The sequence below is a fragment of the Hippocampus comes genome, unplaced genomic scaffold (assembly GCF_001891065.2).
Source record: "Hippocampus comes isolate QL1 unplaced genomic scaffold, H_comes_QL1_v1.1 scaffold104, whole genome shotgun sequence".
In the NCBI taxonomy this organism is placed as follows: Eukaryota; Metazoa; Chordata; class Actinopteri; order Syngnathiformes; family Syngnathidae; genus Hippocampus; species Hippocampus comes.
Genome location: NW_017806072.1, coordinates 2385565 through 2401519, shown reverse-complemented (window position 1 = coordinate 2401519; position 15955 = coordinate 2385565). Strand labels below are relative to the sequence as shown.

The 15955-nt window shown below is 41.2% G+C and overlaps 1 protein-coding gene across 3 annotated transcripts in view; it reads right to left on the bottom strand.

Annotated features, from left to right (window-relative positions):
• LOC109530445 (low-density lipoprotein receptor class A domain-containing protein 3-like) overlaps positions 1-15090 on the bottom strand; it is a 39217-nt gene extending 24127 nt beyond the window's left edge. For all 3 annotated transcript variants that reach the window (XM_019894176.1, XM_019894175.1, XM_019894178.1), the window contains exon 1: positions 14658-15090. In XM_019894176.1, coding sequence (XP_019749735.1) covers positions 14658-14700 — 43 coding nt within the window. In that variant the 5' untranslated portion in view covers positions 14701-15090. The remainder of the gene's footprint in view (positions 1-14657) is intronic.
• Between the last annotated feature and the right edge of the window lie 865 nt (positions 15091-15955).

The following is a 15955-nucleotide window of genomic DNA, read 5'->3' as shown; positions in this document are numbered from 1 at the left end:
AAACAGCCACTCGTAGTGCACAAAATAGCTTTACGAGCAATGTTCTGCCCGGCTACATTGCGGGCGGTAAGGTACGTTACTATATATATATATATATATATATATATATATATATATATATATATCAGGCAACTTGTAAAGTGGAAACTTGTAAAGTGGAATGCAAATTGAGTTAGTAAAAATGTTGTTAAAATTGTTAGTGTGAAGTTTTGAGAACAAAGGAAAAGGAGAAGTTCATTACCAAGCTCTGAATAACAATACTCAGGCTTCACAAGTTCTCAGATGAAGAGCACACTTTAAATTATACACTACTCTCATTGGGCTGGAGACATAATCAGGCTCTGTGGAGCAGCAGGAGGTGATTTTGCTGTCCCTGTGAGCGTGTGTGTACATTAGTGCGTTTGTGTGCACTTGCATGAAGGGAGAAGATGCTCCAGTATATTCGTGAAGCTCACTGAAGCCTGCAGTTAAAGTAAGCACTAGTGTAAAGCTGGCCTTCTTCCATTAAAGGCACCCTCCAGAGGTACGCAGGCAAAAGAATTCACAAAGCAACAGATCAAGTCTGGCCTTAATGAGGGTCAGATTTAGAATAAGGAAGCCATGAATGCAAATAGACAGTAAAGTGAAAAATGTATGCACAAGGTAATTGGCTTTCCCAGCCTTTCCCTGCCTCCAACAATCTATGGGTTTCCCATTTCTATGTTTTGCCTTTTCTGTTGCTTTTTTGTTGTTTCACAAACACTCAAAATTGCCATGCAATTCATTTTGCATGTTCTGGAAGGAGTACATTCAAAAAGGTGAATGTAGGGCATGCAATGAGATCACGCCTGAGATAAATCAGAATGACTGATTCTGAATCTTTAAATACTGTGTCTGAAAGGCAGGTGCAAACCAGCACAAAAAGCAGTGACAGCATTGTGCGAGAGGTGGCGAGCAGAACTCATCAGCTAGAGCAAACGTTTTTGAAATCCCAAGAACTCAAAATTGTCAGGACATATCTTCTATTCAGTGAATCAATTTCGGAGCTTCTGAATGAACTTAGGAGTAACTTGGAGCCAGTCACAGATAGGAGTCAAGTTATATCCATCCATTCGTTATCCAAGTCACTTATCCTCACAAGCCACGTGGATGTGCTGGAGCCTATTCCAAAAACAACCGTTCACACTCTCAATCACACCGAGGGACAATTTTGTGTGGTCAATTAACCTACAGTATTATGCATGTTTTTGGAATGTGGGTGGGAACCGGAAGAACTGAAGAAAACCAACACAGGCACAGGAGAGAACATGCAAACTCCACACAGAGAGTTTACGGGCCAGAATAAAACTCTGGACCTCTGCACTGTGAGGCCGACGCACTAACTGGTTGTGCACAAAACTTGTATATGGGTGCTTCGAGACAATGCCTGGAACAGTTTTCCAGTCGTGCTGTTTCCAGTTTCAAACACATTATGAAGGATGGGCACATTCATTCAGTTGCCACGCATTTGGCATGAGGCAAATGAAACAAAACATGGCTTTTATGTCCTAACGGCTTCGCCAAAATTATCAGAGATACAGATAACTCAGTAATCAATGTTTTGCCTCTTACATGGACACAGAGTTGGATCGCCTTCACTGTATGTACCGCGAGGAGCATTAAAACATGTACTCATGCTGTACGACCAGATTAAACTTCGACTAGCACACACTGAAAAGTTGGACACATTTGCGAGCATATCTGTCGCAGTGTCAAGCCATGCTCACTGCAAAATCTGGGCTTGTTCAATTGAACACAAAGCTGATATGCAGTACTTGCAGGGAGCCATGACTTATTCTGTTGGATGAGCGGCAACAGTGGATATACAGGCCGATTGTACTTCATGCAATCCAATGAAAGAACATTTGAGTTTACTTCCTGTCACTATACAGAATTGGCATATATTATATATATATATATATATATATATATATATAGTATTATAAGATATTTTATTTTTCTATGTTTCAATGCAAATGTTCAATATCCTTGAGAATTAAAAGAAAGTCTGCAAAACGTTATTGTTATAGGCCTACTTCAATTACTTTGTTTATTTTAACAAAAAAATCCCCAGGAGTCATAAATCTCTGTTGCAACGTTCTAATCTAAAAGAGGGCTCGCTCTGCCGAATTTCCTGGTTCGCAAATATCGTGATACCCCGCATTTTCCTCGACACCCCTCGCGATCGACCAGTCTGAGTGCAACCGGTTGATCGTGATCGACGTATTGGGCACCCCTGACTTCAATCGTGGGCATTTTCGGAAGAAGCCAGTGAGGAATAATGGACAGTTTTACAACACATATTCATTACATGCTGTTGCGGTGAGATGGTTCTGGTACAAGACAATGCCTCAAGAGTGAGACAAGAGTGTGTCAGTATCTCAGGATAAGGAAGGCTTCTGATGACACTGGAATCCAATCTAGCACCTCTGGGACATCTTATATCATTGTATTCACTGCAATCATGTTGCACCACAGATAGTCCAGAAGCTGATTGAGTCCATCTAGACCCGTGAGGCCATCTGTCATCAAAAAAAAATGCGAAAGCAATGTCGACAGTTCATACAAGAAGATGGAGGCCATACACACGACTGAGTTGACTTGAGGAAAGTCATCTGCTACATGCGTGCAGCCCAGTCACTAATGGTGTACACTCGCCTCACGGGTGCAAGCAGCGTTGGTTCAGTGATGGTGTGAATCTGAGTGTAAATGGCAAGTTTAGGGTGGGTCTTTAGCCCAAAGTCAGTTGGGATAGGCTCCAGCGACCCGAAACCCTGAACAGGATAAGCGGTGTTGAAAATGGATGAATGGACAGATCAGTCTTCTCATTACTCCACTGTCATTATGAATCCATTTCCCAGCGGGTAAAATGTTTGGCTTTCTATTAATCAGTTTTATTCTTTACATTATTCATTACATTAGTTTATTCACAAACAATGACGCGACAGTACATAATCAAAAAAGAATTTCCCTTTAATGTTTTTAGCATTTTAAATTCAGGATGAATCATCAAAGGAATATATGTTAAGAGGGAGACAGAAGAAAAACCATTAGCTCAAAAAGTGATGAATTAAACAAGACTAAATAGACCGCTTTTGTCCATCTTTTCGGTTACAAACTAGCAATTAACTCCTAATTGTGTAGCTAGGCAAAAGCAAGCTGCAATGGAGAAAGTAGGATCAACTGAGAGAGAGAGAGAGAGAGAGAGAGGGAGAGGGAGAGAGAGAGAGGGAGAGAGAGAGAGAGAGAGAGAAAGAGAGAGAGAGAGAGAAAGTCCCAGAAAAAAGGGTTTGCACCAGAGAGACTATGACCATAGTGTGTGGTGTCTTTATCATTATGTCAGGCTTTCATTTGTGCGTATTTCAACAACCAAATGAAGGGATTGGTTTTAAAAGGCAAATACTATTTGACAGGGTTTGAACAGGGTTCTCTGGCTGGTGATGCTGTTACGAAAGGTCATTCCCCAAAGATTACTATCTATGTGATCTCTGTAAAAGGCCAACTCAAGCACAGAGGTGGTGTGCCAAGCAAAGGCATGAATAGGCCGAGAAATGTCATGAGAGCAATAGGTAGTGAATGTGTTCTGGTAATGACGGTCAGAGCTAGGTCACAGTAAAATTATATTTCTATGTGAATCCATTGAGAGTCTCTGGGCTAAGATGTGAGGTTAAAGTAAATTCGTCTCACTGTGTACTTTTTGTTTTTTTTTTAGTGCGGGGGCCACATTACATTAAATCCTTACATAAAGAATGGCTCGAACACAATATAAAACCCAGAAAATGTCCAAAGTTGACTTTTCACTAAAATTTTATACTGAAAAAATAAATACATAGAATAATTTAAAAAAAACAACATGAAACAAAAGTACGTATAAAGAAGAAACATTTTCTTAAAGGCTTAAATAATATAGTATAAATACAACATAATAATCATCCTCACAGACAAGAATTAATCATTGAAACTTATCATATTGCAACATGAATATACATGGCTAGTGCCTGTTCTGTCGGGTCACCTCCCCAAAAGACTCGCCACTTACTTTACCACCGGTAGCAGTGGTGCAACCAACTTTCTCAGTAAGCCTCACCAGCACATCTTCTGGTCGCCCCCACTTTTTTTTTGTCAGGGGAGGGGGGGGGGGATTAGAGCATGAACATGAATACTGATGAATAGGAGTATTACATAATGGATATACTGTAATTTCATGTGAAAGATTGACAGTGATTTGAGCGGTAAATCAGTTTATCTGCAACAAACGAGGCCTGACAAAAGATCATTTATTTTATATGCTGCAAAGAAGACGTGAACACATTTTCAATCAAATAAAAAGAAGCCACATTTATGCATGTGTTTACATGACCCTACTTCTCGTAAATGCTGTACTTAAACTTAGCAGGAGAACTTTGACTTAATACCAGTGTAGCTTCACCCACTGCAATTCAATTCAAGAGACAGGAAATAAAACTGATAACACCACTATAGATAGTTTTTAAAGCATTTTCCATGGTCATCATCAAAACAGAAATGCACATTAGATTCATGGGCAACCTCAGTGTGGACATTCAAATTAATTAGGCGGTCTTCTATTCTCAAGAGTCTGGGCATTCACAGTCTTGCACTCTTTTGTGGAGATTCTGGTGTCTCCTATTCCATCAAAGATATACAAGGCAACGTGGTGCTTTTATCACTGGTTGTCAGTCTGTCTGGACAGAACACAAAGGCTGATTCATTCTTTTCGCACTGCACATCAGCAGACCGCTTAGGACTGCATGAGGATCGCAGATGTACAACGGTTCCATTTATACAACATGTAAGGGTTCACGTCTGTATGCATTCCATGCATGTGTATTATTCCACGTGATGCATGCATGCACATGAATAATTCAAATGCAGGCCCGATGAAAGTCAAAGGAAACATTTCCTGTATTTGTAGTAATGTTTGTTCCCAGCAAGAGTTTTTTGCCATCTGGTGGCTTAATATTGCTTCACATTTCAATTGTTAATCTGGATATACCGGTGGATGGACATCTGTTTTACGGAGCACTTGTATGATGACATCCAGCGAGATTACGATCCAGAATGACCGCCCCCCCCCCCAAAAAAAAACAACTAATTTTTTGCTTTTTAATGTAAATGTTTGAGGGCGTGCAGGCGCAGTGAAGAATGTTACTGCCGACAGAGGTCAGCCAAGGAGGTTTCTATCATGATCCATCATAATTACTGTGCTGTTCCTTCAGGGCAGATGAGCCCTTGACCCAAAGAGGACACGGTGCTGATGAGAACTCCATGACGGTGAAATTTAATGTTTACCTACTTGACTGATTTTGACAGAATCACAGGCTGTGCATACCACATGCTGGTCAAGAATTTACAAATGTGTGACTATTTGCTGCAATGCTTTCATCTAGACTACAGGTATGTGTGCATTTACACATGCAAATATGACACTTATGACATTGGTCACCAATAAGAAATATAAATGTGTACATACATACATACATACACACATATACATACACACCTACAACCATATATACACATATATACCGGTGTATACACACACACACACACACACGCACACACACACACACACACACACACACACCACCAGGGTGGTGTCTCTTTCAAACTGGGACCTTGATCTTAGCTTGGGGCAAGTGGCACCACTGTTGTCTTTACCCTCCATATTTTCTCCATCCTTTTGTCTTCCTTTTTCTGGATGTAGCTATAATTCAGAATTGCTACAGATACTACGACTACTCTCTTGATGTTTATCCACCACCACTACATCATGAAGAGCAGTTCGCTTTTTTAGCCAGTTGGCATGAATCATGTCGAGGTCTGGTGCTGTCCAGTTCTTGCTTGGATATCTCCCACTGTTATGATGACTGGTTCTTGATCTGGGACATTGCTGTCCCCTGTTTGTAGATCTGCCAGCCATCGGGTAATTGGTACTGTGTGACACTTCCTTCTCCCAGATACGCTTCCAGTGTTACACTGTCTCAGCCTTGGGTGGGTCTGTTTCGGTCTTGCTACCTTGCTGCTGAGAGTAGATCTTAGCTGGGTTGTTGGAGAACATTATGTTTATTCTCCTGGCCTCTACATTTCTCTTGTACCTCTTCAGGCGAGTAGCCAAGGTTGTGAATCTTTGCTGGGCAGTCTCAAGTCTCTCATCTTGCTGTATTTCTTGGGCAGTTCTTTCTTAAGCTTCAGTGCTGTGCTTTGATCTGTTAGGATGCTAACTTTTTTCCCAGGTCACCCTGACTTTTGCCTCTTGCCTTCTCTTCCATGGAGGTGGCCCATGCTCCTTCCGGTTGTTTGTCGCTTGGCCAATCATCTGTTGGATAACTGATACTCCTGCATAGATCAGCCGATTAGTCTCAGTGATGTTCTTGGTGGGGATACTGATCAGTGCTGTGTTGACATCATTTAGTCGGGATTTTAATGACACTATCGCGCTCTCCCTCTCTCTATCTACACACACACACACACACACACACACACACACACACACACACACACACACATATATATGTATATCAGCCTCTAAACGTAATGTCACTGGCCACCTCTTCCAAAAAACATTTGCATCCTTAGCTTAACACGTATTTCATTTTTTTGTGTTTTATGAAAAAAAAAGTTAAAAACTGACTTGGGCCATTCATGCATTGCCTTTTTCTTTTCGTTGAAGGGTCTTCAAAAAAAATTAAAATTAGGATTTTTTTTCGGGGGGGGGGGTGGGGTTACATTCTATACCTATTACCTTTTGAGAGGTTTCATGCGCTACATTGCCGAGATATCGGATAAAGACTCAGGTTCTGCAGATCCTCAAAAGCAGGTGACTTGGACTCTAGTGCAAAAAATATGATCAGGACATTCCTAGTAAAAATCTGAATCCATGGACAGTACAGTAGCTGTGCGCTCATGAACTAAACTTGCACAAAAGGTTTGTGTTTTATAGATAGAACACTCATTTTGTAACCATACCCTACCAGGCAGCTAGTCCCTACATAATTTCTCTGCCTTCATTGTCAAATCTCACTAATCTCACATGAAGTGATTTACTGTTGTGCACTTTTATAATTTAAACACCCTCTATCTGGAAGTTAAACTGCAGCAGCCTCACATCATTGCATCTATGAAGCCACAATCATAATAAGCAAGACGATAAAGGCATGCTTTGAGCAGTAAAAAGCAGAGAGAAATATGGAATGATAAAATACATGGCACATTGAAGATAAAATACTTTTTTTTTGTTTGATATAAAATTGAATTCAATGGATGACCTATTTTTGCTTGAGAAATATGCTTCTGCTAAAATACAAAGAGCATACTGCTGTAAATGCAACAACCACTAAAGTCAGCAACTTATGCTGATTTTCAGTACGTTAAGCACCAAACCACATTTTTTTGAGTTTGCAAGGACTAATACAGTCTAGAAAGATGTCATGACACAGGTGTTAATGAGCTGGAGCTTGTTTTATTCTGACAACACCACATTAGCTTCAGTTTTCTCTGCTTAAATGCTTTGATTGCTGCCCTTTATCTTCATTAAACATCCACTCCATGAGAAAAGGACGCTGTATTTGTCCCCTGTGTTGTTTTTGCTGCCCAGGCAGATTGACAGCTGGCCAGCCTGCTGTCCCCATTATCAGCAGTCATTTGCTATTTTGTTGTTGTCTCATATACACCCTGACAGGCACTTTAGCTGCTGACAGTCTATTTTAGACTGAAATTTGAGCTATGGATCCAGTGTCGTACCACTCAAGCAGTACATCACACAAGGGTTAAAGAGAAAAAAAAATGCATCCGCATTATCTTCGTTTTTTTGCTTTTGCTTTCACAAAGACCAATGCCTGCATGAATACAATATTGTAAAAAAAAAAAAAAAAAAATCTATATATATATATATATATATATATATATTGTTTTTCTTCACGTTTCTCGTGAAGTGACATAAGCTTTGTAGTGAGCGCCTCAATAAAGAGGAAAACACTAAATCTCTAGGACTTGGCCGATCATTCTCATAATTTCAAAGATTGATGTGAGCATAAATATGACAACATAAATTTTGGTGACCATTGATCACAGTTTTGGCACATTACGCAACGTTTGGATTCCTACGTATAGACTGTCATGGTGCGTCACCGTATGGCAAGTGAGGAAGGACAAACCATATTTTCCACACTAAAAGTTGCACTGGATTATGAGCCGCACCTTCAATGAATGGCCTATTTTGTAATTGTTTTCATATGTTGGACGCACCGGATTATAAGAAACAATCTACAATGCATCGACTAGATGGAGCTACGCTCAAGGAAATGCAAACAGAGGCATCAGATGTCAGTACGAGTCGAACGGAAGAAGAGAAGGCACGGAGATGGACAAAGACGTACCTGCATTTGTTGAGACTGTGAAAACCATTAATAAAGTGTGTTTTAAAAAAACAACACCACAGCTCTCCTTTTTTCGGAGCTGCAACAAAAACGTATTTAATAAAGCAGCGACACAGTTCACTGAACCAACAGCAAGTTATAACATTGACCCGTTAACGTTGAACTCTCTTGCCGCTATTCTATTTTCGTGTTCTATTGCATGTGTCCAGCAAGGAGCCATTTGGCGGTCGACATATTACCGTAATGGCCATACACAAGGCGCACCGGGTTTTAAGGCGCGCTGTGAGCTTTTAAGAAAATGGAAGACTTTTAGGTGCGCCCTTTAGTGGGGAAAATACGGTATTTACATTTGTGTCTGCAACTAAAGAGCCATTCGAACCATTTAATAGAAGATTCTGTGTGAGCTATGAACTCTTTGGATATCTAAAATGAATATACATATTATTTTCCTTTTCCTTGTCAAGTCTGTAGGAGAGAATTGGTGAACCAGGTCGAAGCAATATGTCAGGCCAGTCGCCATATTGTATGCAGCTTTCATATTCGCCATAAATTTGGCAAATAATATCGTAAAACTGCACTAGGATAACAACATATTTTCAAAAGCAATAATTCTGGACTAATTCAATAATGGACGATACATCTCCAAAGAGAACACATCCAATGCGGCTGCGGAGTCAATGTACTCAAAATGGCGTCTTCTGGAGCCTATCCCAGCCGTCTTCGGGCAGTAGGCAGGGGACACCCTGAACCGGTTGCTAGCCAATTGCAGGGCACACAGAGACAAACAACCATCCACGCTCACACACACACCTAGGGACAATTTAGAGCAGGGGTGCCCAAAATTTCTGGACCGAAAATCGACTTTTCGATCAACCAACCTCCCACGATGGACCCGTTACCGCGCACGCACATACACACGCACGCCATAATGAGCAACAGTCTGACACGGAGGCATGCAACGCAGTTTTGCAGCCTGTTAACTATCGTAGCTCACACATACCGTTTTAAAGTGCTTCCCTCAGCCCTCTAGATTCCTATTCTTTGCCCGTGCCCTCGGTGAATTGTACATGAAACAAACTCTGAATGAGAATAATGACAACAATCAAAGATATAGTGCAACAGCTCTGATCGCGATCGACTTGGGACCAGTCCGCCATCTACTGGTCGATCGTGATAGACGTGATGGGAACCCCTGATTTAGAGTGTTCAACCAGTCTGCCATGCATATTTTTGTAATACCCGGAGAAAATCCACGCAGACCTGGGGAGAACATGCAAACTCCATACAGGGAGGCCGGAGCTGGAACTGAACGCAGTACCTCTGGGTACCACTGGACCATCGTAATGTAAATGTTGTCAATGATAACACTTGCTTGCAAGGCACCATTCAAGATGGGATCAGCAGTGCTAGGCGAATATATGGAGCGAAGCATGTGCTGTCTGTAGGATATTAATTTCCCCCCCTCCCCTCACTTCCGCCATGAGTTTCATGTGCCCCCACCCTTCGGGCTAGGCTCTGCTCAATGGGGGAATTGACCAAAATATGTAGTCTTGTTGGCTGCAAATTAATCGTTTGGATGTGAGTTTGTGTGCGGGTGTATGTTCTGGTAGCACTAATGGATCACAAACTGACTGATTAAATAGGAAGCATCCAGTTCGTGAACAGAATACAAGTCTTTTGTGTCGCCACCCTCATTTTTATCTTTCAGATAATAAATCAAGAAACCACAAAGCAGATTGGTATTTTGTCAGTCAATTCATCTTGTCTGATCTGATCACCTTCGAAACTGCGCAAAGCACCAAACCACAAGGCCAAGTCTGTTTCAAAAGGAGACCTTTTCATTGCAAGATATTAAGAGAAGTATAACGAAACATGGTTTATGGTAGGTAAAAGCAATTGTTAGAGTTGTATGCTGTAAAAGATGTTTACAATGATTAAATAGACTGAGACAATGGATGTTTGGTGCTGTGCAACTCTTTAAAGACTGTGCAAAATGAACATAAGTCTGCCAAACTACTTTAAATCAGAGACAGCTATAAGATTGATATACAAACTACAATACAAAGTAAACTGACAGCATTCCTTATTTGAGGAGAGCAAAATCCAGCAAAGCATCTCACCACATTATTTACCAGCAAAAATTCACAGTAGCCGCAGAGGTACCAAAGCACTGTACATTAAACAGAAAATAATAATAACAATGCATTCCAAAATCACCAAAGTAAATCTTCTCCATTCAAAATACACCAAAGCTCCCTTCACGTTGGCATTTCACACACTGGAGGTGTTTTATTCCCTGTTCTGGCACTTTTTGTTTAAAGCAGGGGTGCCCCATTACGTCGATCGCGATTGGCCAGTAGATCAAGAACTGGTCCCAAGTCGATCCGAGGGGTGTGGAGGGGGAGAAAAAACATTTGTGTCTCTGTGCATGTTAGTAATATATTTTTTGTGTGAATGCACACCGCACCCTAATAATTCAATCAGTCTCTCTTTCACAAAAAGTACTTAAAAAAGAAAAGAAAGCAGGTCATCTTTAACCTATGGTGACGTGTGACTGCGTCACCGGAAGTTGTTAGCGCTTAGCAGTCTGCAGTTGCAGCTTGTGACAAGAGTTGTTGCGCTATATCTCTTATCGTTATCATTATTCTCATTCAGTTTTCTATAATTCACCAAGGGAACGGGCAAAGAATGGGAATCTGGAGGGCTGAGAGAAGCATTTTAAAACGGTATGCGTGAGCTACCTTCGTGAACAGCTGCCTAAGTGCGTCGCATGCCTCAGCGTCAGGCTATTGCGCATCACGGCGTGCGTATGCGCGCGTGCGCGGTAACTGGTTGATCGCGGCAGGTTGGTTGATCGAAAAGTAGATCTTCACTCAAAAAAGTTTGGGCACCCCTGGTTTAAAGCATAGCTGTTTTAGTTGAGAGGGTAGCAAAAAGGGTTTTATAATGCTGACTCTTGTACAGATCATCTGTGAGTGTGATCTGTGTGTATCTACTTGTAAAATAGTGTGTTGTGAATGAAATCTTAAAGAATGAGCTTTTGGTGGCAAAAGAAGATATTTACAAATATCACCACTGAAACTGTTGTCCATTTGAAATAACTTTCACGCTATTTTGTAGTAGAAGTAGAAGTAGTAGTAGTAGTAGTAGTAGTAACAGTAGTAGTAGTAGTAGTGGAGGTAATAGTAGTATTTTGTACTGTGTGTGCGTGCTTCATACCATACATGTGTCTGTGTATGTACAGTACATGTCCATTACATCATTGCTTCTCCTACTAAATGTAATGGCCGATATCGTTTCTCTTTCGTGACACTATTAGTAGTACATTTAACATGACATACTTTGATCAATCACAAGCTGCCAGTAACGGTCGAATTTCCAGAGCTCCGCCATGCTCACAAGCGTCCACATTGTTTTGATACACTGCGATCTCATCCAAGAGTCACAATGCTGCCATCTGCTGGCCGTTTTGCTCTTTCTCAGCTTAAAGACCAACCCAGAGTTGGCCAAGACTTAACTCCGCCCCTTCTTAGAAATGTCCAATAAAATTGCATTGGTGACCTGTGGCAAGTGGAGTAATGTGGAGATCGCACTCAATTAAACCAATGGGGCTTTGTAACAAGCGATTTGGACCTTTACACATGCATTTTTTTTCCCCTCGATCGGGCCATTACAAACGTAGCATCCGAGCGTTTTACTCTTGGCATGACGGATCGATTTACGCTGAATGCAACATTTGCATGCATGTAAAAGATTGGTGATTCTTGGTTTGAGTGGTCATGCCTGGAGGGATGGACGGATTTATTGGCGCAACAACACTGCTCAATGTACATTGCCACAAGTACAAATGATCATTGAAATATTGTGAGGAAATTGTGTATCCCACCTAACATAAGTTAGCTCCAGCCTTGTTACTCTACTACAGTGACAAGATTGTCTAAATTAAAACCTGTTAACGTCTCCATTACGTGACATCATCTTTGCTGGACATTTCCATGAAATTAAGAGAAAGAAAAGTGTTGCCTCATTTCATCACAATAATTTATTCACCTCCCGCATCGCTCCTTACTCGATGTAAGACTACAAATAAAAGTGCACCAACACATTGGATCATATTTACTTCCATAAACACTGCCGTGCGTCAACGTCTTTTGCGTGTGTCACTCGACTGAGTGCTTTGTGCGCATGCGTGTCACAACACGGACACGTTCACATTAGAGCAGTGGTTCTTAACCTGGGTTCGATCGAACCCCAGAGGGTGAATCGGTGTCAGGGGTTCGACGGAGCCTCCGCCATGGAGGTGTGACTGTCGTGATAGTATGTCGTTAGATTTAAAAAACTGATACTTGTGTCTTGAAATTGTATTTACTTTTGTTCTGTTTTTAATAAATGTGTGTTTTTATATGTCTTGAGTTTGTAAAAAGTCATATTTTTGTTTTTCACTAATGAAGGTTTCAGTGAATGTGCATATGAATGAACTGGTTGGGTTTGGTACCTCTAACAAGGTTAAGAACCACTGCATTAGAGGATGCATTTGTTTTTGGAATGTCAACTAGAACATAAAAAGAGTAGGTTTATTAAAAAATATCTGAATCTGGCATCACGCCCTGCCGTGTGAACATAGCCGAACATCTAGCTGTCGGGATGAATATCACATATAAATGTAACATTCTACAACTCACTCTTATTTTACGCGGACTGCATTCAATTCCGCGGAAAGCTTTGGAATCCGAGGCAAATGGCCCAAACAATTGGCTTGCTGTCTGGACTTAAAAAAAAAAAAAAAAAGTTAAAAATGGAATGCCAGGATGGGACCTGTGTTAAAGTGGGACAAAACAATGTGGCTGGTGAAATCTACTGACACTCGAGATATCAGGCTCAAAACCGGGACTGTCCTGATTAAATGTCTAGCCACACTATGCTTTACACCTGTATTAGACGAAATTATTATTTAAATAATATTTAACTTTAATTAAAATGCTTTCTTTTCAAACCATTTTGTTTTCTGGACATTTTTATATTTATTGGGTTATTTTACATTCATGTTATTGTAGTTGCAAAACAAATCTGAGCAGTGTGAACTAACATTCTTGTTTTGGTGTTTTTCTAAACAAAAACAAAACAACAACAAAACAAAACAAAAAAAACGGAGAGAAGACTACACTTAAAGCACCGGATCGACAAACAATCTCCACAATACCACCCCTAATCGGGATATAAACGTTTTTCCATGTCAAATAGCACCAGCTTCAGGCATTCAAATGATTATCTGTCTAAATCTGAAAAATGGGTACAATTAAGTGTACAATGAAATTGAAAGCAGCTCTTTCTTCATTGCAAAATGTATTTAAATTATGAAAAAATCAGTAAAAAATTAGATAAATATATAAACTACAAGATATAAACAACGTAAAACATTGTAATGCAGGAAGATAATGATGGCAGAGGTTTATTTTATTGTATTGTCATAAACGACACTAATTGATTGATTCATTTATTTTGTGACGTTTTGTTTTGCTCATGCAGACCATGTTTGCTGTCATTATCCTGTCAGGTTTAGCTTTCATCCAAGTTGTGTCCAGGGTTTTGTTTTTCTTTCCTTCTCAGTGCAAGCTCCTTTATTATGCTTAGATATCAAAATGGGTATATAATTGAAAGAAAACACATTATTAATTTAGTATTTAAGTAGATTTCAGAGTTTGCACTTGACTACTTTAAAAATACATTGTTAAATCCGTCTTACTTTTACCAGAATATTTTTTTCAATCTGTAGTTGTACATAGATACAACTTTTGCAACCTCAACTGATTGGAAAAACAGCACAAATGCAGTCGAGGAGTCAAGTACCAAGTGTCCCGTTATGAGCCCTGGTGAAGCCGCCTACGTTAGCTCTGTAATGGCCCGGCTGCCATGGCCCGCTCGGGGAACAGTTTGTCAGTGTGGTCGCCGTTCAGCAGGCTCCAACTCGTTGCTGTAAATCGCACACAGGATGGCAAGCGTGGAGGGTGGCTTGAGCAACGCGCCTGTCGCTCGTCACTCTTAAAAAAAGGACCAATGAGCCATATGCGAAACTAGACTATGTTGACGCTTAAGACGCACATTCATTCGGTCGAGGTGGATCAAAAGTTCTGCAGCTTGTCGGCGGAGAGATACATTCACCACGTCGCCCCCTCCTCTTCACTCCCTGCTATCCCACCGCGCATCACCCACCATTAGTTTACGTTTAAGTTTTCAAAAACTTACCAACTGTTCTCGAGCCGAGTAGAATGTACCAGATCCACATCATATGCACTCCTTTCCCCAGAGACCTGAGCTTTCTGGCCGAAAACTGGGGGTGAAAAACTTCCTCGGCGACGCTCTCTGCCGCCTGTTGGACTTTAGAACTGGAACTACTTTACCACCGTCCGAGTTAAAGAGAACATTTTTGGCGTTTCGTGGAGAAGTTCTCGTTGAGTTGAAGTAATGGCGTTTGGGTTGGGGAGATGGGGGCAGGCTGAACGTGGACGGGTCTTCGGGGTAGAGCCTGGCAGGCTGAGGTCGCTCCCGTGTTGTTGTTCAAAGGCGGAGGCGGAGACAGCAAGCCGGCTGCAGGGGTCGGCCTTCTGGGACGTCGGTTACCGAACTGTGCTTCGGCTCGGGACCACCAGCGGCCCTTCCGAGAACGTGCTTCTCTGTCACTACGCAAGCTGGCATTGAATTGGGAATAAAATAGAGTGTATTTAATAGACAGTTAACGCATCTGATGAAGCAGCATCACCACCTCCACCCCTATCTTTTTTCCATTAAGTGGCGACAAGATTGACAAGATTTTATGCCTCTACGCATGATACATGATTTGCAAACATTAATAATGGCCAGTCTCATTCAGACAACACAACATATTCACACAAAAATATCACGTAACTGTTATGTGACAAAGTTTCAGAAAAAATATATGCTATCAGATTTCAGGTACATTACTTCCTATTGGTCAATGTTGACCAACCAATCGAAGGGTGATGTAAGAAATGTCACACTAAGCAGCAATACAGTACTCACAAAAATTCAGACGTGCTAGACTTTTGTCGTGGTCATGAAGCGTCCCAGACACCTCACGACCAGTCGCTGAGTATGTCACATCACATGGGCGATAACGCATCGAGACAACTGAAAATTGACGACGAGACACTACGTTTGTCAGTGACACATTTGTCGGTTCAAAATTGGGAGACAGTAATGTAGTCTCATGTCGGGACTAGTGAGTGTGGTTAAAATAAAGATGGCGGACTGACGACTACAGTTTGGTTCGGCTTGAAACGATAACAGACTTACAATGACGGACTGGTGGCCTGGCTGCTGGCGAATGACGAATAATGTAGCTGCAAAATGTATCGACACGCCCAATTCTGATGACCAAAGGTAAAAGCACGCAATGGAAACACAAGGGCCCTCACCTATTAAAGCTCCCCCTGTTATCACTGAACCACAGCTGTGTGCAGGGAGGCAGCATGTCTTCAAACAAACGGCTCCATTTGATTGTGTGCTCACCTGGAGGCATGGGC